This window comes from Lycium barbarum, chromosome 3 (genome assembly GCF_019175385.1).
Source record: "Lycium barbarum isolate Lr01 chromosome 3, ASM1917538v2, whole genome shotgun sequence".
NCBI lineage: Eukaryota > Viridiplantae > Streptophyta > Magnoliopsida > Solanales > Solanaceae > Lycium > Lycium barbarum.
This window is the reverse complement of record NC_083339.1, coordinates 141,901,060-141,926,984: the sequence shown is the minus strand read 5'-3', so window position 1 is coordinate 141,926,984 and position 25,925 is coordinate 141,901,060. Positions and strand designations below refer to the sequence as shown.

General features: G+C 34.8%; 3 protein-coding genes across 5 annotated transcripts; all 3 read left to right on the top strand.

Moving 5' to 3' along the window:
* Window positions 1-2,175: 2,175 nt before the first annotated feature.
* Window positions 2,176-3,537, top strand: LOC132633137 (probable glutathione S-transferase parA). Its single transcript, XM_060349368.1, has 2 exons — window positions 2,176-2,715; window positions 3,097-3,537. The coding sequence occupies exons 1-2, from the start codon at window positions 2,395-2,397 to the stop codon at window positions 3,439-3,441; spliced, it is 666 nt and encodes a 221-aa protein (XP_060205351.1). The 5' UTR covers window positions 2,176-2,394; the 3' UTR covers window positions 3,442-3,537.
* A 2,027-nt stretch (window positions 3,538-5,564) lies between these two features.
* LOC132634319 (uncharacterized) lies at window positions 5,565-8,233 on the top strand. The gene is made up of 4 exons (XM_060350586.1): window positions 5,565-5,775; window positions 6,332-6,590; window positions 6,688-6,882; window positions 7,470-8,233. Exons 1-4 carry the CDS (start codon window positions 5,627-5,629, stop codon window positions 7,863-7,865), a joined length of 999 nt encoding a protein of 332 aa, XP_060206569.1. The 5' UTR covers window positions 5,565-5,626; the 3' UTR covers window positions 7,866-8,233.
* Window positions 8,234-10,884: 2,651 nt separating this feature from the next.
* On the top strand, window positions 10,885-17,765 carry LOC132633136 (calcium-dependent mitochondrial ATP-magnesium/phosphate carrier protein 2-like). Of its 3 annotated transcripts, XM_060349366.1 has the most exons (5): window positions 11,788-11,927; window positions 13,130-13,313; window positions 16,111-16,896; window positions 16,984-17,074; window positions 17,179-17,765. In XM_060349366.1, the coding sequence occupies exons 2-5, from the start codon at window positions 13,217-13,219 to the stop codon at window positions 17,369-17,371; spliced, it is 1,167 nt and encodes a 388-aa protein (XP_060205349.1). In that variant the 5' UTR covers window positions 11,788-11,927; window positions 13,130-13,216; the 3' UTR covers window positions 17,372-17,765. The 3 variants fall into 3 exon arrangements, with proteins under 3 accessions (XP_060205348.1, XP_060205350.1, XP_060205349.1); XM_060349365.1 differs by lacking the exon at window positions 13,130-13,313 and having other exon boundaries at window positions 10,885-11,927; XM_060349367.1 differs by lacking the exon at window positions 13,130-13,313 and having other exon boundaries at window positions 11,762-11,927; window positions 16,091-16,896.
* Window positions 17,766-25,925: the final 8,160 nt, after the last annotated feature.

Here is a 25,925-nt window from a genome sequence, read left to right as displayed (position 1 = left end):
ATAGTACAATAAATCTGACGTTCAGTATAACCGTCAATATTCCATTCATATATTTCCTTACCACTATAACTGTTGGAAATAATATGTTCATGTTCCTCTAATAAAACATCTTGAGGAGTTGGATGAGGATAGTAGTACATCTTCTGAGTAGGCTTAACAGCATAATATTCATCAATTTTATTAATATCTGATGCTATGCGAGCCTTATAATCAATATCAGACAAATATTCATCATCCTCTGCTATTAAAGGACTGAGTTTTAAACCTTTAATATTTTCACCTAAATTTTTTTCTAGATCTGATAAAGGTTTTAATTTAAAATCATGAATCTCAGGAGGAGGCTGTATGCTTGGAGTAGCAATAACTTCTTTCTGTTTCTCTTTATCAGAAGTAGATGTCTTATTAAGACAAGATAAAAGTTTATCAACTTTTTCGTGAAGTGAAAATATTTGTTCACCCAAAATATTCATATAAATATTAGAATAATTTTGTTGCCTAACCATATTATTAATAGATCTGGTCATGACAGGCAAATTATCGCTTTCAATCAATTTTGAAAAAGCTGCAAAATGTAAATTTTTCCCTATTTGAAAAGATTGCTGTGGAGGAAATATAGTATGAACAACTTCCCACTAGCTAATTTATAATCTCTTTCTAGAACAGAAATATAATTGGCAAGATATTTTGCCATAAACCAAGGCACAAAAGATATAATCTTATTAGCTTTGGATAGATCTTCATAAAATTCATTTTGGAAAACTATTGTTTCCTCTGGTTTAAAATTCTAAAAAAAACATTTTCTAAATGGTTCCCATTTAGGAGTATAAAACTCTTTACTGATTTGTAAAATCAATTTTTTGGACTTGATCCATTAAATACTTGGAAAATCCATGTCTGACTCAGTTAATTCTGGGTCCTTAGTACCAGTTACAATATTATCCTGGTTAATTTTCAAATTATTTATTCTATTAGAATCAGTATCTCTAATTTGAAAAGTAGATGCTCTTGATGGAGACTGCACAGTATAATCAATAGGAGATATATAAGATCGACAAGAAGACATAGATCTAGGTATACCAGATCGAACACTATTATGTTCATTATCTTCTAATAAAAAATTCTGTTCAAGCAAGGCATATTTTGCGGGGTATAACCCACTTCAACTGACCATTTCATGATCCATGGAATAGAGAACTTATATATATATATATATATATATATATATATATATATATATATATATATATATATATATATATATATATATATATGTTATAAGTATATATAGTATACATAAAACTTAAGTTATATAAGTATATATAGTATACATATAACTTAAACATATATAAGTATATATAGTAGTATACATATAACTTAAACATATATATGTATAAGTTATAAGTATATACAATATACATAAAACTTAAGTTATATAAGTATATATAGTATACATATAACTTAAACATATATAAGTATATATATATAGTATACATATAACTTAAACATATATATATATATGTATTATAACTTAAGTTACTCATAAGTTAAGTTTTTTTTAAGTTTATAAATTTCCATTTTATAACTTAAGTATATTTATATTATAAGTCTATTCTTAGTATATTTTAGGTATATCTAGTATAAATATACTTAAGTATAAATAGAAAGTTATAACTTAAGCATATAACTTAATATATATACATATATGTTGTTAGTTAGTAAATATATAAACTTTAGTTATAAACTTATATCACATATATAAATATACCTACGATATACTAAGAAATACTATAATATACATATACTATACAAAAAACAAAAAAAAAAGAGGTTTTTTTTTTTTTTTTTTTTTTAAGTATTGAACCGGCCGGTTCCGGTTTCCAATTTTGGAACCGGTTAACCGGCAACCGGTGGCCAGTTCTTGTTTTTTTTGGGAAACCAGCTAGTTTCCTAACCGGTTGCTGCTCCGGTCCGGTTTGGACCGGTTAACAGGCTTAATCTAACTTCTGTTCACCGAATAGATGGAGTATTTGTCTAGACAAAAAAATCAACATTCTCCTAAATTAGTATTTACCTAGTAAATATCCCGGTCCACAAGAAGAGAAGGTTCAACTACTAAACGGAACTGTTCATAAAAAGAGGACAAGTTAGTTTTTTCTAGTGGTGTGGAAAGAATATTATCCAATTTCTTCCTCACTGGCTTACTTTGGTTTTATTCCACTTTCTTCGAAAAGAAGTATTTGCACTATCCTGAACACATTACACATCCTAAGATCTACGCAACCAGTGACATCTAAACAAATACCCCATCTATATAAATAATTATAATAGTAGCAGTATTCTTCTGTGATATTATTCATAAGACAACTGATTTTTTATTCATTCATTAGACCAAAAATGGAAAGCACGAAGAATGTGGTTCTGCTGGATTTCTGGGCAAGCTCTTTTGGGATGAGGCTAAGAATTGCATTGGCCTTAAAAGGAATAGACTATGAAGGGAGGGATGAAAACTTATTTGATAAAAGCACTCTGCTTCTGGAGATGAACTCTGTTTACAAAAAGATCCCTGTTTTGATTCACAATGGCAACCCCATTTGTGAGTCTCTAATCATTCTTGAGTACATCGATGAAGTCAGGCATGACAAATATCCCTTACTTCCTTCTAACCCCCATGAAAGATCCCAAGCCAGATTCTGGGCCGACTATATAGACAAGAAGGTATTCCTCCGTTTCAATTTGTTTGTCTGATTTTAACTTGAAAATGAATTTTAAAAAATAAAAAAGACTTTTAAATCTTGTCATTTTAAATTAAAGATATGTAAACTGTATCGAAATATCCTTTAATTTTGTAGTCATAAACATGTTATGTGTAAAGTTGAAGTCAAAGAATTGTCAAAAAGGAAAGAAACATTTTTTTTTAAAACGGACTAAAAAAAAAATTAAGACAAACAAATAGAAATGGAGGAGTAATAATCATCTCAACACAAAGACCTATTAGCAATCAATATACTAACACACACTTCCTCTACGTTTGCACTTTCCCTTTTTGAATTCCCTTATCAAAATTCTTGATTCCTTCAGTACTTATGGATGTTGCAGATATATAGCACAGGAAGAAGAGTTTGGAGTGGTAAAGGTGAAGATCAAGAGGAAGCAAAGAAGGAATTCATAGAAATCTTTAAAACTTTGGAAGGAGAACTTGGAGAGAAAACTTACTTTGGTGGTGAAAATCTGGGTTTTGTGGATGTGGCTTTGGTTCCCTTTACAAGTTGGTTTTATTCATATGAGACTTGTGCAAATTTCAGTATAGAAGCGGAGTGTCCAAAGCTGGTGGCATGGGCTAAAAGATGCATGCAGATTGAGAGTGTCTCAAAGGCCCTTCCTCATCCTCACAATATCTATACTTATGTCTTGGAACTCAAGCACAAATTTGGTCTTGATTGAATCAAAAGTTACTGAGAGCAAATCACCTCATGCGAATAAAATCACTGTAACTATTTGTTCAAGTATCATTGGTAGCTACTCTGTCTATTAAGTTTCTGTTAGGTGTAATTCAGTCTTTAGAATTCTATTTGCATAACCGCTTCTTTAAACGGAGACAATAAAATGGATTGCAATGAAATATTCATATAGCCTACTCAACTTGTTTGAAATTGATTCATAATTGTTGTATATTAGTAACAATAATAAGCTCTTGAGCTGCATTACTAGACTTGAATTACATGGTAGCCACATGGCCAAACCATAAAGAAATGAGAGATACAGCAAATTGCAAATGGTCTAAAAATGGTCTAAGTCCAACTTGGATTTCATAAACTTCCAAGCATAGCAGAGTTTACTATCATCACTTTCAAGGAAGGATGACCATGACTACTCTTAAAAAAAATCAATATATATAAAACAATAAAACATACCCGGTGTAGTATCATAATTAGGGTCTGGAGAGGATAAGATGTACGCAAATTTTATCCCTACCCTTGTGGGCTAGAAGGATTATTTCTGATAGACAAACTTATGTCAATATTATGATATGAAAATATAAATTTATGTCTCATGAAAATATAAATTTATTCTAAGGGCAAAAATTAAAGACCAACACAAATATAGGGGCATAAGTGCCAATGACCCGAAAGAAGAATAGGTGTAAGACTTTTGCAATTGAGGGTAAGTTCGAAGTTACAAAAGTAAGACTTTTGCAATTGAGGGTAAGTTCGAAGTTACAAAAGTTTATAGGATATAAGTGTAAAATTATTGGTCAACCCAAAATAGCTTAAAACAACCAAAAGTTCCATTCCAAGTTTTTGTGCGGATTGCCTATATAAACCTCTCTTTAATTTTTGCCCACACTTCTCATTCAATGAAAAGCGGGCTAAAGTAACCTTATTTGCTAGTTACGAAATAAGAGATTTTGGGTTTGAACCCAGAAGAATTAAAAAGTAATTTCGCAAGCAAGGTTTCATAGAAATTATGCCTAATTGGGCAAAGTTATATAGAAATTATGTCTTGTCCGGTATAGTTCTGTAGAATAACTTAATTTCTACAGAACTATGACGAAAGACATAGTTTCTATGTAACTATATGCTCGAAAAGACAGTTTTTATGTAACTTAGCCCGAATAGGCATAATTTCAACGAATATTGCCTTGCAATTTTTTTTCTTTTACTTTGTTGGAGTTCGAACCCAGAATGTCAGGACTATTTTCGATCACTTTTTTATTACTTAAAGTGACAAACTGCAAAAATTAAAAACCTGCAATATGAGGGCAAAAATTAAAGACCACTCCAAGATGGGGACGGGTAATTTGCACGATTGTCCTTCAAAGGCACTGGTCTTTAATTTTTGCCCATCGCCTAATGCCCCAAGATTCTGGGTTCGAACCTCGGCTCAGTCAACAAAAAATAAATAAATTCGCAAGGCAGATGTTTGTAACAAAATTAGGCCTATTCAGGCAGAGGTTCTTTTACCCAAAATTAGCAAAGTTAGGCCTATTCGGGCAAAGTTAGGCTTATTCAGGCAGAGAATAGGCCTAACTTTGCTCGTATAGGCCTAATTTTGCCCTCATAGGTGCTACAAACCTTTGCCTTGCGATTTTTTTAATAGTTAATTAAGCGGGGGTTCGAATCCGGAACCCATGAATTTTTAAGCGAATGGATAAAAATTAAACATCAGTGCCTTTAAAGGCATTCCGCACAAAAAAACGGATAGGGACAATCGAGCGAATTGCCCCATAAGTTCTAGTCATTAGTTAATTAGGCTTGTTAAAATGGACGTCTAATTATCGATATTATTTTCATGCAATTTGTTTAAAGATACTAGGAGAAAGAATATTTTTTTAGTGAGAAAAACCGTCTTGCAATATTTACACCTGTCAACACCTCGAGCATACTATTGCAACACTCGATTATACATTTTTTCCCTTGTTCTACTATAGCAATTTGTGTTAGTAATATACACTCAGTTTTATATGTATAGGTTAGGACCAATGAAGGTTTGTTTAAACGAACGCTGGAGAATTGCTCCAAATATATCGGAAGAAATTCGGTGTTTCTGTTACATCTCTTCTCCTAGCTACCTTTCTTTCTTTCTCTCTAACAAATTTCGAACCAAAGCCAAATTAGGGAATGAATTAATGCAGATAGAACTTATTGGAAGAACAATCACAGAGTGGAAACTGAAAATAATAAAAATGGATAAAAAGGAAAGGGCAAAGGAAAGAAAGGAGAAAAGACGCCAAGAGATCTCTCTTCTCCGTACTATTCCCTATTCTGATCACCAAAGGTCTCTTCTTTATTAGTATTACTTCTTTTGTTTTAATTTTCTACAGTTTTCATTTCCTCTTGATCCATCAAAAGGGTAAGACCATGCATGATGCCATCTCTGGCAGGGGCGAATTCACTGTGTAAATTGTGGTGCACGTGAAACATGGTCTCCGGAAAATTCGATATTTTATGTAGTACATATTTTTCAGCATTGTTATAGATCTACTGACATCCATGCTCCAAAAAGTCGGAAAGTCGGAATGGCGCACTTGGTTGAGTGTGGAGTTATTAAGTAGGATCAATTCCCACTTAGTACTTTTTTTCTCCTTTTTAAGTGGTGCATCTATGTTCTACTCCAGCACAGGCGAATCCAGGATCTTGAATTCAAAATGTGTGTGATCTTATTATATGTATGCATTTTAAACCTTTTTAGTACATGTATGTATAGTTTGAATTAGAAGAAATGATTTCAGTTGAACCCCTAAAATCCGCCCTGGAATCCTCCGGGATGGTTATACACAGCGTCAATTTATTTTTATCAGCGTAACGCTGACTGCATGTTGCATGATTTTTAGATGGTGGTCATCTGAAACCATTGCTGTGGTGACCGGTGCAAATAGAGGAATTGGATTTGAGATTGCTCATCAACTTGCATCACACGGTGTTACTGTTGTACTTACGTCGCGAGAGACTGCCGTTGGTGAAGAAGCAGTGAAAGTCTTGCAAGAAGGAGGTCTAAATGTGGCATTTCATCAATTGGATATTTTGGATCCTGCATCAATCCAAGCTTTTTGTGATTGGATTAAGGAAACATATGGTGGCCTAGATATACTGGTATTGAATTCATTAATTGTGATTGCCACTTTGTCTTTTGTTATTATTGAGAATTAATCTGTATAATATCAGCTAATGATATATATGGGAGTTGTAGATCAACAATGCAGGAGTCAATTTCAATTTCGGCAAAGATAATTCTGTGGAATTTGCTGAAATGGTAATCCAAACGAATTACTTTGGCACCAAAAATATGATCAAAGCTCTGGTTCCGTTAATGAGGCCTTCTCCTGCTGGTGCGCGTATTGTTAGCGTGACCTCGCGATTGGGTAGACTTAATAGCAAACGAAATGTAAGTAACATCTCAGCTATTTTCATTCTTTTTCTTATCATTGTTCTCGGATCCTTATTCATCTTGCTTGTCTTTTAGCAATTACTCAAGCTCCTCAGAGTAGATCATGTTTCTTCGAGGCAATTTTATAGAAAACTGTTTCAGAGAACACACTTTTAATTGCTTAATCGTAGTGCCTCTACACGTCCCTCACATTTTGTACCTCATTCTTTTTCTTTCATGGGCCAAACATCCTCAAATTGTGGGATTTCACTGGGTATGTTGTTGTTGTTGTTGTTGGGCCAAACATGTGAAATTTTTTATTACCTTTTTGAATGACGATGAAATTTGAACTCAGGATTCCTTGTCTGCTCTGGTAACATATTGTAGTGTGTGGCTGTGTGCTAGCATGAGGGCTAGATCTAGGACTTCTGTTTTGTGTGTATATAATTACTCTGTGAAGGATGATTTTACTTATACAAAGCACCGGCTTATATGGTTACATGCTTATAAAATTGAACACTAAGATGTAGTTGAGTTTTTAAATATAAGATGGAATTATCTTATTTACCATCTGAATTTGATCTATTTTTGCTTGATGCTACCAGGGAATTTCAAATATCGCTGTGAGACAACAATTGGAAGATGTGGACACGTTATCCGAGGAAGTGATCGATAATACTATGAACACATTTTTGGAACAAGTAAAAGATGGGACTTGGGAATCAGGTGGATGGCCTCATGTGTTTACAGATTACTCATTGTCAAAGCTAGCAGTTAATGCATACACCAGGTTAATGGCGAGGATACTCGAGGAACGGCCAGAAGGTCATAAGATATACATAAATTGCTATTGCCCGGGTTGGGTGAAAACTGCTATGACTGGCTGGGCCGGGCATGTTTCTATAGAAGAAGCTGCTGATACTGCAGTCTGGCTTGCTTTGCTTCCCGACCAGTTTGTGAGTGGTAAGTTTTTCGCTGAGAGGCGCGAGATTAACTTTTAAACTGTCAGTGTATACCGATTCCAGAAGCTCGATATCTTTTTTGTTTTCAAAACAAGATTGTGGTGGAGTTCGGATTCAAGATAATCTGCATTTTGCTAGCTGAAATGCAACCAATTGATATTGGCGTTAGTAGAAATTGTTAAAATTGATTGCCTAGAGATGAAGGGGTGACTTCTTCTTTTTGTAATTTTTGTGGTATTTGCCGAGGTGTCTTGACAAGTTGTTCCGGAGATATTGATGAAGAGCAATTTTATTTGTACTTATAGTTGTTTTATTACTTAAGCAGGTTGTTGGCAAGCATGCTTTTGATCTCTGTATGGATTTTTAATAAGCAGTATTATACATACACAATGTTCTTGTTATGTTTCAGTTTTATATAAGCCTATATATAAATACGTACTACTTTGGATACATTGTGGTGGCGGTGAAATTCGATCCAAGACCTTTGCGTTCTCCGAAACCTTATTAAAGAGTGTGCCCACTTCGTCTAAAAGCTTAACCTGTTAAAGAGAACATATTTTTATTTACTTTACTTAATTATATTATCAACGATGACCACATTGGCTTTGTTGCAACTTCAAGTATCAAGTATCTAGTATCTGGAAATTCAATGGTGATCAGCTACTCCGGGACCCACCACCTAAGATATTGTCTCTGCACAGTCGCTCAGGTATCAGCTCATATTCACGCATGCAGCGCTACTTGGGCTCGATCCCGCGTCCCCGTGCTCCTTTACATTCCCCAGAGGGAATCGCCTCTTACCACCTGAGCTGCAGCTCAGATGGTAAGAGGCGATTCCCTCTGGGGAATGTAAAGGAGCACGGGGACGCGGGATCGAGCCCAAGTAGCGCTGCATGCGTGAATATGAGCTGATACCTGAGCGACTGTGCAGAGACAATACCTTAGGTGGTGGGTAGTCCAAAGAGTCTAGACTTGTGTGTCAAACGGAAAAGGGAAAAGGATAACATAAGAAAATGGCTTTTTTGCGTAAGCCATTCATGATTTCATTATACTTTTCCTCCCCATCTTTTTGGAAAATAATTAAGTTATCATCTCTTATCTAGAAGGTATTTGTGAGGGTGGCAGTTGGGAATTTGGATGAGCCAACTTCCCATACCTACATGGTACGAACTTCAAAGCACATGAATTATGATATGTATACAATTTTTTCACAAGGGAGGTGGAACAACAAGTTCGATGTACTAGAAAAGTTAGGTACTCTTTAGAGTACTCGTATACTCCAAGTTCTTAATTTTGGTAGTGTAAAACTGCCTGGAGTTATTTTTTCGAACTTTAAATTAAGTTGTATGATGAAAAGTCAATTTACTTGCTATTGTTAATTTACCTAATACACAGACGGTAAATTTTTCATTTGCAAAGATTAACAAGAGTTAAAAAGATCTAATTAGATTCATGATAATATTGTTGGAGTTGTTGAATTATGACATTTTGAGATAAATTGTAACGTCTACATAGTAGTAGTAAATTAGAAAAAGCTAGGATAGTTTCATAAAGTTAAGACTTAATAGACTAAGCAGATCAACAAAGACAAAGTAGTTTCTTTTCATCTATCTAAATTTTAGTGCGGAAAGTTGTATAGGATAGTTTTAAATTTTGCTAAACTTTTTTTTTGGTCAGATCTTGTAAGTAACAAGCAGAGTCTTTGTGTTAGGTGATTGACATCTATAAAACCATTTCTCACTAGTTTTAACAAAAATATAGTGAGCAAAATTATCTCGTACCCATCAAAAATAACATATAATTAATAAAATTGAAGTGGTACGTATAAGTTATTCGATGCATCATTATTATAAAACGAAAAATAAATTTATTCCATATCTCGTAATTGAGAGGCAAATCTAAACTATTTCACTAACAATGACTCAAAAATAGTACTATATTAAAACTAAATTCAAACGAAAAACAAATTTCAATAAACGAAATATCCAATTGATATATATGGAAGAAAGATGACTCGACCTTTTATGACCCTTTTTGAGAAAATACATAAATACCCTCCTGAAGATAACACATTTTTGCGGGGGTCCTATTACCCCCTTGACCCAATTCAAAATGGAATTAATTCAACCTTTCTAGCTCAACATCAGTCTTAATGAAAAGTGTCTACATCACGCATCACTCTTATTCCGATACGTCATTTTTCTATTTTTAACTATTTTTATATTTCTTCATTTTTCTTTTTGCTTTCTCTTTACTCTTTTCTCTCTCCTTTTCTTTTCATTTTCTCTTTGCTGTGTCTGTTCCCCATTTCCCCTTATCACTTCTCCCCACCATTCTCTCTTTTTCTTTTCTTCCTTATGTTTTTGGTTACTATAAACAAATTAATTGTTGAGTTTGATTAATGAAGGAGAAAAAAAGGCAATGCAATAAGTTAGGATTTATTTGCCGGAAAGTTTATTCTCCAGTGTCACCATATTTTCTGACGAGGTGAATATGTTTTTATTTTAAAGCACTGATCTAAAATACTTTCTCAGATCTTCCCTTTGTAAACTCAAACCTAATATCTTAACAAAAGAGAGTGAAAATATTCTATCTTTACCAAAAAGTTGACTTTCTATAACTTTTTTTTTTGCCGGATCTTTTCCGTCGCCGGCGACGTACAGCACAGAGAATGGCAGAAAATTTTCCGGCCAAAATGTCATATTCTTGGTAAAATAATAGATAAGAGAAGGACAAAATATAATATGTAAAAAAAAAAAAGTAAAACCTAAATGAAAAGAAAAAATAAGAAATGGAGATTGAGGTTCAATGAAGAAGAAGGGGAAAAAAAATAAGAAGAGAAAACAGGAAAATGAAAAGAAAAAATAAGAAAATATATTTAATAAAAGAAATTACTTTAAAAATAATATTTTAACAATTTTTTTTGTTGCTCACTCTCTTAAAGAGAGTGAGCCACACGCCTTATGCCACCCCGCAAAGTTAAGGTATCTTTTTGAAGGTATTTATGTATTTTCTCGACCCTTTTTCGTTTTTGGAATATAAAGGCAAGAAACATGAGCATGACAATGAAAGCTACCAGACTCATACATACCCAACCCGCGGGGTAAACCGTAAACGTGCCAATTCCATCCCATCCAATTGGAACTAATATTGCCATTCCCACCCATATAAATTGACAACCGTCTTGAAAAAATTCACACACACACACGCACTGAATCAGAACTCACCAGTAGCTAAGCTCACCACCGCCCCCCTAACAATTCATTGGACCTCCTAATTGGAACAACAAATTGGGTCATTGCTCTTTTTGTACGTGTGTGTGTATGAAACCAACCATTAACGTTTTCTTTTAATTATTGTCAAACAGTACCCCCAATAAATTAGTAATTAATCAGTTTCTTTTCAACTTTAGTAGACTTTTACTATTCCCTTTCTTCTTTTATTTTTTGACCCGTGTATTAAACGGGTCTATATTCCTCGGATCTTCACAAAATATTCTCTTCTAAGTTCTACCTCTCATCTATTATTACAGGAACTAATTCCCTTCTTTACAATCTCACTACACCGAAAAAGAAAGAAAAAAAAACACTGTTGCGTTTGTTCTTTTAGATCTGAAATTATTTAAAAATCCCATGTGTTGAAGAAACCGACAATTTTTTTTAATGTCTGGAGCTGTAGCAGAGCATGTGAATAGTCCGGTAATGGCAACTAAAAACCGGCCCGGTTGTTGCAACCCGGTTAAGAAACCTGGCCCGGTTTCAATGGACCATGTTTTATCAGCATTAAGGGAAACTAATGAAGAGAGAGACCTTAGAATTAGAAGTTTGTTTAGTTTTTTTGATTCAGACAATGTGGGTTACTTGGATCATGTGAAAATTGAAAAGGGATTGTTTGCTATGCAAATTCCAGTGGATTATAAATTTGCTAGGGAATTATTGATAGAGTGTGATAAAAATAAGGATGGGGGAGTGGATTATCAGGAGTTTAGAAAGTATATGGATGATAAGGAGTTGGAATTGTATAAGATTTTTCAGGGTATTGATGTGGAACATAATGGATGTATCTTGCCTGAAGAGCTATGGGATGCACTTGTAAAAGCTGGTAATTAGCATTTTCCTGATTAGCTCTTTAATATCTGGTTTAGAGTTTAATCCTAAAATTGCTGCCTTGTTTACTAGTACTGCTGCCTTGGTGTGAATGTAGAATTGCATTTAGCTATTCGCGCAAGAGATATTTCGTTTATCTGTTAAGAATTTGACATCCTTGAGATCTCATAAGTCATAACTGGTGACAGGCACTTTTGTTTTTGTGAGGTCAATTGTCTTTTCATTGGTATCTCCAAGATGATGATGTGCAAAGCGTGTTTGTAACTGTGTGTTTTGACTTATAAAGAAAATACCCCGTGATGATGTCAATATTATAAAGCTTTTAAATCGTTGGATCAATAGTTAAGTATCCAAAAGTTTGATTATTCCTTTCTTCTTACAAGCAAATTATCCGAATAATTGTCTTCCATAACCTGTTCTTCTAACATCCAACTTGGTTGCCATCTAACTTGCAATCGCTTTCCCCATTTTAATATGGAGTATATTATAGATCCATAACGATGCTGCAAAACTACAATCTATTAGGAAATTGTAAAGAAAGGATCTTGGGCCTAACTCAACCCCAAAAACTAGCTCATAGGGTGAGGGTTGCGCAAGTCCATATAAGGAGACCACCCATACCTTTTTCGTCCGATGCGGGACTCTTCAACACCCCACCTCACGCCCAGGGCTGGACATCTGGTGCGTGAGCAATTTAATATGGGGGCCCAACATTTTCACTCTTCAACAGAAATAATTCAAATCCTCCCTGTGCTTCTTAGTCAATATCAACTTAGTTGTATTAGTGGAAATGGTTCATGCATTTGGGGACATCACTTGCCATTTCCCACTACTCTCTGACAGCTTTGGAAGAATGCTATAGTGAGTAATCTGTCTCCGGTTCCTTATCCTGGACAGTTCCTCATGTCTCTAAAAACTGCTTTCTATTCAAAAGGATGTCATGCTCTTCCTTTTTCTGATACTAATTACCTGGAATATGATATGCTCTAGTTTGTTGGTCACATGATTCTTTGATGCTACAGTCACTTTTCTGGTGTCTTTTAGCACAGCTATGTAGGAAACATATGGGGCCTGGGAACAAGCTCAGATTTACGCTTGAGCTTCAGTTCATTAGCTACAGAATGATAATTTAGCTTCAATCCATTAGTTGAAATTGCACGCTGCTTCGTCTTCAATTGCTGCCTTTTTTTTGGACAGGAATCCCTGATTTTCTGTTTCTTGGGATCCATCTCTTTCTGTACTAGGCCAAACTGTTATCTTTTACATCTCGGGGATGAGCAGTCAATGTTAGATTTCCATTTGGAAGACGGGTACAAAAAAGACAAAAGAGTGGTTGGGTGCTACATGAGAGGTTTAATAGTCCGTTATGTTTGTCAAGTAGGTGTGATGTTATCTTATCTTGGATGATATTACATTGTGTTCTGATATTTTTACAGATTTGTTCATCTTCATTCGTGTTGTATAAAAAGTAACACAGGTTTGCGAGAAAACAAAGAGATTTTTGTTGATTTCAGTGGTTGATAACCCTTGTGTACTATTAGTGTGGTGACTTTGTAACAATTTGCAGTAGTTGACTGATGCTATTATGTATCTTGTCTTGCATTTAGATTTTGTCCTTATTTAAGCTCATATCATCTTTCTCTATGCTTTAATTAGTAACTCTTATATTTACATATGGCTAGACAGTGTGTGGAGATGTATGTTGTTCCTTTCTCCAAGTCTAATAAAAAAGAAGAATAGATATGTATGCATGTTTGAATGTATGTCGAATATATGAGTCTTTGTACTATCTTAGAACTAGTTTCTTGCATTGAGAGGAGATAAAGTATTTTTTCAAAGGGCTGTATTGCCCGAAGTTCTTGAGGTTCTCTCTCTGTCATAGACTCATAATGCTAAACTCATATTTTCAAGTTATATGTACCTCTTATTTTTGAGAAATGTCAGTTTCAGTTCAGCTATTAATTAAGCCATTTGAAGTCTGAACTAATGGGAGACAGGCTGAATTTGGTACTTCTAGAACTATTTCCCAGCGTAAAGAGAAAAGGAATCAATCAGAGGAACTTCCTTCCCACTCTGTTTTGTTGGCATTGAAGCATGGAATGATGGAGTTTGGCAAGCAGGGATGTCACATGGAGCAAATGTGAGGGATGATTTGTAAGGGGTTGCGCTTTTTTTGGGACTTGCCTGAGGAGAGAAGAGTTGGCAGCCCAGTTTGGTTTTTTTTTTTTTTTTTTGTGGGGGTGTGGGGGGGTTGGTGAATGGTTTATTTATGGAAACTTGGGGATTTGTCTTGAACAGGAGCTAGCACATCTGAAGTGCTAAAATCAACTAAATATGTACTCACTTAGAGGAGGGTTTCGTTCTGAAAGTATTGCACCTTCAGAGACCTTAGGCGTTTTCACTTCACTCCGAACCTGTGGAACTTTTCTGGGGGCATCTTATGTCATTCACTGCCACCATTAGTACGGCCACCTTCACCGAATTGCTTGTAGGTGTTCGCACCAAGGGTTCTTGCTGATTTCCTTCTACTTTGTCAACTATTTTCCGACTTTCTATCTCTTGGGGTAAAAATATTGCCTTCGCTGCTATTTCTGCCAAAGAACCATCAGAACTCTCTTGGGCCCATTTCTGTAGAGACACCATCCTGAAGCTAGCGCCTTTATCTTGTTATGACTATCACCCATAGTCATCTCTCTCTCTCTAATACCTTTAGGGGTCGTTTGGTTTAAGGACTCATTAGTCCCGGGATTATAATCCCGGGACTAATTTATCCCATCTATTGGGATTATTTTATACCATCTAAAAGATGGTATAAAATAATCCCAGTATAAGTGGGTTAAGAAGGTATAAGCTGGGTTATCCCAGCACTAATTTTTATACCATGTTTGGTACAAGGTATAAATTTATCCCAGCACTAATTTATACCTTATACCAAACATGGTATAAAAATTAGTGCTGGGATAACCCAGCTTATACCTTAAACCAAACGACCCCTTAGTGATTCCCTCCAAAGCGTATTTCATTAGTGCAAGTCCTAAATGAGCTAAATACTTAGTTAAGTCCAGCCTGCATTTGCCTAGACCACTTTGATGTCACTGTTTTATGAATGTGCTTAATGTTTCTCTGGCGTAGATATTGATCAATTTCTGTATAAAAATTTAAACATAGTAATATAAGTTTCTCGAGATGATATTGGCTTGAAAATGTTTTTGGGTTAGTTGACCTTTTTGCTATTTTGTGTTGCTTTATGGTTGAAAATGGTAATCACTACTTGTAATTTGTCTTTTATTTTACCAATGATTACTTGATTTGTAAGTTACTTGGTATACTTTTTTTGTGCCCACTATGTCGGAACCGCTACTTCGGTGTGTCGTGTGAAGACCTGTTCTCCTACTGAATTTAGTTCTTTCAACTCTTCATTGTTTTTTCCTGCTCTGGTGGAGGAATCAAGTATAGATAAAGTTTAAGGCTATAGGCTTATGCCCTATACGTATATAAATTGCTATAGTATAGCACTGGGGCCTGCACAATTAGGTTGAGGCTTAGGCCCAAACTCCAAAGTTGAGCTGAATACTTTACCTCATATATGCAGGGTATAACTAAGTAATATCTATGGATGTTATGCCTGCTGTTTCTGTATCTCCTGACTAATTGTGGAGATTGAGATTGATCTTGTACAAGAAATAGGTAAAGATGCTGATCAGTTAAAGCTTTTCAAACAGTCTTCCCATCATTGAATTCCCTGTTGTTCTACTGTTTTCTTTCTAGTAATTTATATTTTTGTACTCCTTCTTACAGTGCTAGTTGGCCTTGTGAAATTTGTGACTCGTACTACAGAGCTTTTTACTTAATTATGAAGTTTCACCTCTTATGTAATGCTCTGAACAAGTTCTCCTTGTCTGGCTTTTCACTTTTGCCAGTTGGTTTATAGGATAAATATCTCTTCTGATTTCATCTTTATTCAATTAGAGGTCAAAATGGATTTGGGCGATAAATTGGAACACCTTCTGAATCAACATATCAAAATTTCACCTTTACTCATTAATTATGTTGCTATTGCGAATATTCATCTCTTCCGGATATATGTTTCCAGGCCATTCAGTGTTTCCATGCCTCTTTTTATTTCATTAGTTGTCTTCCTCTTATAAGCGAGGGCAGTTTCTTTTTCTTTTTTGCAGGGATAGAAATTGATGATGATGAACTTGCACGTTTTGTGGAACATGTTGATAAAGATAATAATGGGATTATCACTTTCGAAGAATGGAGGAATTTTCTTCTACTTTATCCACATGAGGCCACCTTGGAAAATATTTACCGGTACTGGGAGAGGGTATGTCTTGTAGATATTGGTGAACAGGCTGTCGTACCGGATGGCATCAGTAAGCATGTTCATGCAGCTAACTATTTGATTGCTGGGGGAGTTGCAGGAGCCATTTCTCGTACAGCTACAGCTCCCCTTGATCGGCTAAAGGTGGTTTTACAAGTTCAGACAACTCGTGCTTCTATTGGTCCCGCTGTCAGGAGCATATGGAATGATGGTGGTTTATTGAGTTTTTTCAGGGGAAATGGATTAAATGTGATGAAGGTTGCACCTGAAAGTGCAATCAAGTTTTACGCTTATGAAATGTTGAAAAATGTTATTGCTCGTACAAAGGGTGAGGAACAGGGTGACATTGGAGCTTCTGGACGTCTTGTGGCTGGGGGCTTGGCTGGTGCAGTAGCACAGACTGCTATCTATCCCATGGATCTTGTTAAGACTCGGTTACAAACTCATGTATGTGAAGGTGGAAAGGTTCCCAACCTGGGAAAACTATCAAAAGATATATTGATTCAGGAAGGACCTCGGGCCTTTTATAGAGGGCTGATACCATCTCTTCTTGGAATTATACCTTATGCAGGCATTGATTTGGCTGCCTATGAGACGTTAAAGGATATGTCCAGGATTTATATTCTTCATGATAGCGGTATAGCTTGTAACTCTTCAACTGCTACTAACTTTTTTCCGATGACGTGAGATTAGCATTTTTCTAACAATTGTGTTTGATATACAGAACCTGGTGCTCTTGTGCAACTGGGTTGCGGGACAATTTCCGGAGCGCTTGGAGCAACTTGTGTTTATCCTTTGCAGGTCGTAAGAACGAGGTAAATCTTCATGTTTGACTGGCCTTTATTTTTAGGATTTGGATAAACTGTGCTTTACCGTGCAACTTGTATTCATTCTCACACTCAATTTCAATTCCTGCTAGAATGCAAGCTCAACATACAAATACTGATGCTGCTTACAAGGGAATGTCTGATGTGTTCCGGAGAACATTTCAGCATGAAGGTCTCAGGGGATTTTACAAAGGACTTTTTCCAAATCTTCTAAAAGTAGTGCCAGCAGCAAGCATTACTTATCTCGTTTATGAATCCATGAAAAAGAATCTGGATCTCGATTAGGTGGTGTAATCTTGGAAGGTGCGCTCTACATTTGAGGTTAAATCAGCTGATTCTGAGGACGATGATGATGGTGATGAAAATGACTTAGGTTATTAGTCTTATTGGTGATATGATTGTTGAAATCATACGCCCAATTTTTACTTGTCAAAAAAAAAAAAAAAAAAAACACTTGATTGATGACCCCATTGGATGTTGAAGAAATTTTAACGGAGTTTTCTTCTTCGACTGACAGAATAACTATGTTGGCAATTGAGAATAGTCTTCACATGGTCGTTTCTGTCCTAGTTATAGGAATATACTCTGTAAACTAATTCTAATTTACATACACAATGGATACTGTGAGGTGTATACCTTACCAGTTTTGCATATGGATGATCAAACTCATCTCGCTCCATATCATGGTTCTACTTCAATTTCTGCTCAGGATGCTGAGTATTTAGTTGATCAACTTATGCTGAAATAGATATCCTGTCTATACTTGACGTGTCGGCTTATTTAAAGAGGAAGTCATTATTTTATGCTAAACATGTTTATTTATAACTTAAAGTGAACTAAAATGTTCAATATTTATAAGCTGAATTTTAAAATGCGATATGACAAATTACTGAATTAGTAGGAAGGTGGAATTCACTAGCAAAAGTAACCAGCACTAGTGCTACTGATGTTAGTGATGGACCTCGGGAACAACTCTTATATTGAGGAGAGAATGTTGAGTTTGTATCAACAGTATAGATATAAATAAGTAGTAAGGAATAGTATATTATATAGCGGAAGACGTATTTGTTAAATCATTATAACAACGAGATGTTAAATTTATGATGAGAATTAAATAGGATTACACACTTTGATTTTTTTTAAAAGGATTACAATTTTGGGTTAGACGTTTATGGGAAATGTATTTTGTCTTATTTACTCGTTTTAAGCAAATAGACTAAGATTAATTTCAAGCCAAAATCTTGTTAAAACTTGAATTATTTTCCATATATTTACACGGCAAACAAAGAAAACAAATTATTGAATTTTGGGCCGTACAAAGTTTTCCTATACTGCTCTCGACGGCGTTCTTGAAGAAGAGACAAACAAACGCACTGGTACTAGGTTTTTATTTTCTCTGTGGGAGGTAGCTCTTCTGATTTCTCGAATCATACAATAATATGTAATTCATCCATGCGTGATATATGTTGATACATGATATTAGAAGCTGTAGAAACAGTTCAGAGGTTTACTGTCCACATCAGCAATTAGTTAGTCCATTAATTAGTTGAGTTAGTTAGAAATATTTCTAATAGTTCATTGGCGGGAAAGTTGGTTAGAGTTGGTTATGAGCTGTTTTGTAGAATTAGCTATAAGTAGTTCAAGATTCCACAATTGTAATCATTCCTGGATATTACTTTGATTCTTAATACAAGAACTCTACTTTCTCTCTCATTTCTATCTTTTCCATCAAATTGAGCTATTCACTCGAATTCTTCCATTGAATTCCTGTTCTAGCTATTGAATTACTCGAATCATTATTGGATTCCTGTGATTCTGTTAACATTGGTATCAGAGCCTTGCGGTTCTTGGACTGTAGAAGAATGTCAACACTTGAAAATCATTTCGTAAACATTGAAGTTAAACTCCAAGATATTGAAGAAGGCTTGGAAAGTGCACTGAAATTGTTGGATAGATGGATTCTGAAGCAGCAACCAGAGGAACAATCTCAGCCACAATTTGATGAATATATTGAAATATCTTCTCTGGATACAGAATCTGAACTCCTTGAAGACATGTGTCTAGCCACACTTTTTAGGGAAAATGAAGGTGATATAGATGCTTTTGCAGATAGGTCTCTTGATGCACTTTCGGCAGAAGATGACAGTAATATAGGGGAATTTGGAGGCTTGGTTTTCGATCTTCTTTCTATAGAAAATGGTAACAAAGTTCTTACAACTTCTTTAAACAGTGAAGAAGTTCGTTCTGATGAAGACAAGTTAGTAAAAACAAGAAACAAGAAGAATATAGAAGCTGGAACAGTCGAACTCCTTATGCATTCCCAGTTCTCTCCTTCTCGATTTCTAGAAGATCATGAGGTAGATTTTAATCTTCTTGTTCTTGATGAATATTCTAAATTTGGAAGAGAAATAGCTGCTCCTTACATGTTCGATCAATTGCCTGAGAGAAATGGAATGTCAAGAAATAATATGAATTCTGATCATGTACCTTTGGCTTCTTGGTACCCTATTTTGGCTGGTTATTTTGATGTGAATTCTTGTAATGATTTCATGTTGGAATATGAGATTATGATTTTGGATAAATATGAACGAATTAGGTTTCAGGGGGTGAAAAACACAATTAACAGCAAAATTTGTGATGTTTATTCAAGATTGTCTTGGAAAGAAGTGCTCTCATGGAAAGTTGGACCTGATACAATTCTTTCCAAGATCACGGCTTCCTACAATTTATGGTTAAACTTGGAGAGTGATAAGAAGACCGGCTCATGTGAAGAGATTAGAAAATCAATCTTCCTAACAATAGAAGAAATACCAAAACTAATTGCAGAACTGTGGATTGATGGTATGGGCGTGCCTGAATTGAATAGCATTCTGGATGATGAGCATTCCTTTATTGTGATCAAAGAAAAGCTGGAGAAACTGAAGTTAGATGAGTGTGAAACATTTGAAGTTAAACCACTTGATGGAAAAATTCACATAGAAATGGTTGTAGATGAAAGCAAGGAAATGGAACGTGATGAACAACATGTTATGGAGATTAAAAGGCCTTTAGTAGCTCTCTCTGATGAGCTAAACAGTCCTGCTACTTCAGAAGGGAAGCTTAGTGTTGTCTGCATTAAAATCTGCTACATTGAAGGTATCTTGATTACTAACCATGGGTTTAACAGCAAGTTTAAATTGATAGAAGAAAAGCTAGAGGAACTAGAGTTAGATGAGTGTAAAGCATTTGAAGTTGAAACCGAGAAACAAAATAATATCAACATTGGAGGTTTATTGATTGCTAACCATGAGTTTAACATCAAGTCAGTTAAGCCAATGGTGAATTTTGACGTTACTGGAAACTATGACATCCTTGGTTATAGAATTGACATAGCAATTACTTCGGGAAGCATTTACAAAATTGTGGCAGCAGTTTATGAAGATAAGATTGATGATATAACCTCTGAAAATCCCTCCATTTTGGCTTTGGTTAAATTGTGGATTTCCCAGCTGATGCTGCTACTTGTGAATACAGTACAGTTTTGCAGACCACATTTCCTGGTTTTGATCCTTGAGGACAAGGATCTTTTGAGGAAGGGAGTACTGATACATGATATTAGAAGCTGTAGAAACAGTTCAGAGGTTTACTGTCCACATCAGCAATTAGTTAGTCCATTAATTAGTTGAGTTAGTTAGAAATATTTCTAATAGTTCATTGGCGGGAAAGTTGGTTAGAGTTGGTTATGAGCTGTTTTGTAGAATTAGCTATAAGTAGTTCAAGATTCCACAATTGTAATCATTCCTGGATATTACTTTGATTCTTAATACAAGAACTCTACTTTCTCTCTCATTTCTATCTTTTCCATCAAATTGAGCTATTCACTCGAATTCTTCCATTGAATTCCTGTTCTAGCTATTGAATTACTCGAATCATTATTGGATTCCTGTGATTCTGTTAACATATGTATAATTTGCTGTTATAACAGTGACTTATCAATATTCTCCTTTCACTCTTTTTGTTTCTCGATGATGAGGATTAGTACATATCTCTATGTTTGTATTTTTGTGGATGAGTTGTTTAACTTTTTTCTAAGGTTTGGTGGTTTCATAGTCATGACTCATGAATCATCACCCCACCTCTGATTTTTTCATTCTCCTTTTTTTCTTTTTTCTTTTTTGGTTTAAGATATTGCGTGTGGTAAGTTGGTGCTGGGCACGCGAATACAAAATTCAACATTTGTTTGAATTAAATTATGCGGAGAACTTCCTATAAGCCATTGCTAAATGCTTTTATTTTCAGAAAGTTAATCTATTCGGTTTCAATCAGTGGATTTTTCTAAGCATTGTCACTATTGTCACAATTTGGTTCAATTTTTAAATGTGTTTAGGTCTAAGACTTTGTTGGTTTCCGATTCCAAATTGATATTTATTTTGAATTTTTTCAATTGTGTTGGCTTACTATATACATAAAATTATACATATTGTATTTACCTGCACATATAGGAAAGTTTTCAATGATACATCTTACCAGAGGGTGTCTCCGCCTTTATATGTTTGATAATATGTGTAATTTGTCACACTTGTTAAGTTTCTAACATCTTTCATTCACTGACAGCAACTTGTTACACCTGATTTCTTCAAAAACTCCTACACAAAATGGTGAGTGACCGTTTGAACAATTGAACCTCTTAATACTCATTGCATTGATGTTTCTGAACCATATAGTCATTTGTTTTCCCCAGGTTCTTCCGAATGATATTGATTTGTTTAACCCTCCTGGTGAGCTTGGGAAAAATAAACATAAGCTAAAGTTTTTAATCCAAAGAACTACTTGTTTTGTGGTAATGTACAACTACTGATAATCTACATATCGTTTGATCCATTATCACGTCTTTTATCCTGCTCTTATTTTAACTCAACTATTGCAGGAAAAGAAATGTCAAGGCTGCTACAATGTGTAAGTAACGCAAATTTGGTTTATATTCTTGTTTGTATGGGTATTTGTTTGATAATTAACCTATTCTTATTTAGTAACGTACTACTACTATCTTTTCGTAAATTTCTTACAGGACTATAGTTCACGATCGTCATCAATCAGTTGTTCTATGCGGCCATTGCCAAGATGTGGTTGGCCGACCAACCGGTGGGCGAATTAAGCCTACAGAAGGTCACTGTGTTAGGGCTAAAAAAGAAAGCTAAGATGGTCATTTAATTTGCCTGACATTGGCTATAGTTGGTTTAGACTTTAGAACTGCCAAGTTGATCTAGGTACTCAAAGGATATGTTAGTCAACAGATTAGGTTTTTCGTTTATTTCTTTTGAGAAAAACTATGAATAGTTTGGCTATGATATTACCCTGTTACTGCAATTTGAAGAGGTTAATCTTCTTGGCCTGGCTTCAATTTTGTCCTTGTGAAAATCCAAGCATGAAGTTTTACATGGTACCGTTTACTGTTGTAGAGGAAAATACAGTAAAAACCTGCTATATCCAGTTAAATTGCACCGCTAGTCATTTATGATTCTTTTATATTGTCAGAGTATATAACTTAAATCCTCCGTGGAAAAGTTCAATTTTGGCGGTAGATCCAACAAGCACCACTAGACTGCAGAACACTTTGCTTTGTCAATGGATAAATTAGGAAAGTAACTAAGAACACAGACTGAATTTCTTGATAAGAAGGCATTGCCTGCAACACAATTAATAGCAATGCAACAAACTGAACAAGGACATTCGGTTAAACAGTAGTTCAATCCAAAACTAAAAGACTAACATGACGTACAGGTGAAACTTGAAAACCCCAACTTATCCATGATGGAGAAGTAATATGATAATACAAGACGAAAAAAAATATATATATTAAAATCCTGGAAGAAAGGCGTTGCCTTCCCTTTGCCTCAGTGACTTGCCTTTTAGCCCTTGGCATCGGACTCACATCAGATGCATCAAAGGGTGTGACCTAGTGATCGCCATCTCCTCGAGTACACCATCAAAATTCTTCTTTTTCTTCTTTCTCCACATCTTCTTGTGCTTCAAAGCTAATAGGAGCTGAGTTGCTGTTTACTCTTGCTTCTACAAGTCCTGTTATATAACAATCATGGAACCCAAGAATTTGTCCACCATATTGTCATCCAAGGGCTAGAAAGATAAAGAAATAACAAATCATTATGGTCCCCCCATCCTAGAATTATTCTTTTTGTGTTAGGTCGTCCTGCTTATCCACCACTAAGGATATTTATATTCTCTCTTCTTAAAGATATAGATTAATTAAACAACAACAGACAACAATTATGTATCACTTCAAATCAAGTTGGAGTCGGCTATAAAAATAATATAGGCTTACATTATAAATATTTTATTTATATTTTAAAAGTTTTGGATTTGATGATAATCCGTAAACGTGAACCCTATTTAAATGTGATTATTAATTGAAATTTTTACTCGTTGTAGCCTTTTTAAGACCTAATTATTAATATTAACTGTCTTTTTATTTAATTATATTTAGTAGCTAATTAACTTTTCTAAATTACAAATGGTAGCTATATCAAAAATACATACCCAAACACATATATCTTTCTTTTTTCCCAATCACTGCCCATTTCTCAAAACCCTAAAAAATCTCTCTCCCCTTCTCTCAACCACCACCACCATGGCCTCGCCGCCCCTCTTCCCCCTCTCCCTCTGTGCTCACCCCTCTCTCTCTCTCTTTTTTCACTCTATCCGGTGAGGCAATGGCACAGATCTGACCGTGTGTATTGTTGGTGGCGGCGGTGATGGCACTGATTTTCAGATGGCGGAGGAGAAGATGACGTAGAGGTGGAGAGATTAGGGTTTTGTTGGTGGTAGAAAGGTTAGGGTTTTTTGGTGGTGATGGTGTCTCAGATTTGAGTTTTTGGTGGTGGTGGTGTCTCAGATTAGGATTTTGTTGGTGGTGGAGAGATTAGGGTTTTTGGTGGGTGGAGAGATTAGGGTTTTTGGTGATAGTAGTGTCTCGGATCTGACCGTGTTTATTTGTTAAAAGTCAAATACAAATACATTAAAAAATCTACATCTCACAAATACATTGTTTTTGAATGTTTTTGTCTTTGTATTTTTTGAGTGTATTTTGTTAATTTTTGTCTTTGTATCTGAATGTATTTGTTGAAATCCATTCAAATACACGAAAATTTGAATATATTTGGCTTCATATGTAGTTGGAATGTACACAATATATTTGAAATACATCAAAGAAGTACATCAAAAAAAGCCATTGAAATACATCAAAAATAAAAAAATTAGTAAAATACATTAAAAAAAAAAAATCACTGAAATACATTAAAAAAAAAGACACGGAAATACATTATAGCAAAAAAAAAAATCACTGAAATACATCAAAAAAAATAATCACTGAAATATATCAAAGCAAAAAAAAAAAAACTAAAATACATCAAAAAAAAAAAACAAATCACTAAAATACATCAAAAAAAATATTAATATCTAATTTAATAGCTCCACTGTTAAAGGCTAAAATCAAGGATCCTATTTTTCTTACCGTGTTTTCATGTATTTGTTAGCAACAAATCACACGAAAACATACACTATTTTGCTAAAATATAGCTACAAATGGTATGAAGCTACAGTAAGGTAGTTATTTGAGTAAGTTTACCTTATTAATTATTGGGTCATGTACTATATGTGCTTGGTGGGTCTATTGTGACGGTTAGTGTAGGCTTAACCCTGTGAAGCCCGTAATGGGAGAGCGATCAAGATTTCGTTAATTGTAGATAGGTTCCCTCTAGCCTTTATATAAATAACACAATCTTTTTAGTATGCGGTAGTTATCCCATTAATGCTACTATAATGCGAAAGGGTAAAAGTGCGAAAGACCTAATACTTCATCAATTTGTGACATGGCTAAAACAGACACGCAATCAGGCTGGCTAATCGACATTAATTTTATGTCCTAACATCATGTATGATTTTGGTTTTGCTCTCTCCGTTCACTTTTACTTGTTCACTTTAAAAAATAATAAATGAAGTCCATATTTTACCATGTTACTCGTATTAATTGGTGTATAATTGTATTGTATTTGAAATGAGTAATTAATACTAAGGGCAAAACTAAAAAAAATAAAAATTCTCTTGATATGCGAAATTAGACAAGTAAAAATCAAAATTTATTTTTGGAGTAGTGGACAAGTAAAAATGAATGGAGGGACTAGTATGTTAATACAATAACAACAACAATCACAATAATTATATCTCGATCCAAACAAGTTGGAGTCAGCTATATAAATATCACTATCCATGATGCTCCATTTAAGTTCATCTCAATTCAATAACAAAATTATTAGATTAACAAAAGCAAGAAAATCTATTCACTCTCCATGTGGAGAAAAAGCGGAGAAAAAGTATAAACAAATCATTCCAAGGGAATGAAGAAGAGGTAAAGTTAGCTGACAAGTGGAATGCAAGTGGAAAGTGCTGTGTTAAAACTTAAAAGCATATAACTGAGGCCCTCAAACATTAAAACAATATATAAGTAAAGGATGCTGAAAGAAGAAAACAGTGGACCCTCTTAAGTCTTACCCGCTAAAAGTAGAATATGATGCAGATAGGCCTTCCCTTCATAGAAGTACAATTATTTAGCACCGTCCACTTCTAATACTCAAAAATTATAAAATTACTAATGGTTCTAAGGAATCTTGTGGAGACTGAAAGCCACTATAATGCATTAAGTGGGGAGGAGACATTATCCCAGTAAAAAAGGAGCTAAATGTGGAAAGTGTACAATGCTTGTCATTTTCCATAATGTTCCTTTTGAAAGTGAAATTATTGATGGATTAAGCTCCCGTTTGGTCATAGATTTTAGGAGCATATTTTG

Coding starts and splice junctions, on each gene's coding strand:
- LOC132633137 (XM_060349368.1), top strand. CDS start 2,395: ATGGAAAGCACGAAGAATGTGGTTCTGCTGGATTTCTGGGCAAGCTCT. Junction 2,716..3,096: donor CCGACTATATAGACAAGAAG/GTATTCCTCCGT, acceptor TGGATGTTGCAG/ATATATAGCACAGGAAGAAG.
- LOC132634319 (XM_060350586.1), top strand. CDS start 5,627: ATGCAGATAGAACTTATTGGAAGAACAATCACAGAGTGGAAACTGAAA. Junction 5,776..6,331: donor CCCTATTCTGATCACCAAAG/GTCTCTTCTTTA, acceptor CATGATTTTTAG/ATGGTGGTCATCTGAAACCA. Junction 6,883..7,469: donor GACTTAATAGCAAACGAAAT/GTAAGTAACATC, acceptor TGATGCTACCAG/GGAATTTCAAATATCGCTGT.
- LOC132633136 (XM_060349365.1), top strand. CDS start 11,489: ATGTCTGGAGCTGTAGCAGAGCATGTGAATAGTCCGGTAATGGCAACT. Junction 16,897..16,983: donor TTATATTCTTCATGATAGCG/GTATAGCTTGTA, acceptor TTTGATATACAG/AACCTGGTGCTCTTGTGCAA. Junction 17,075..17,178: donor TTGCAGGTCGTAAGAACGAG/GTAAATCTTCAT, acceptor AATTCCTGCTAG/AATGCAAGCTCAACATACAA.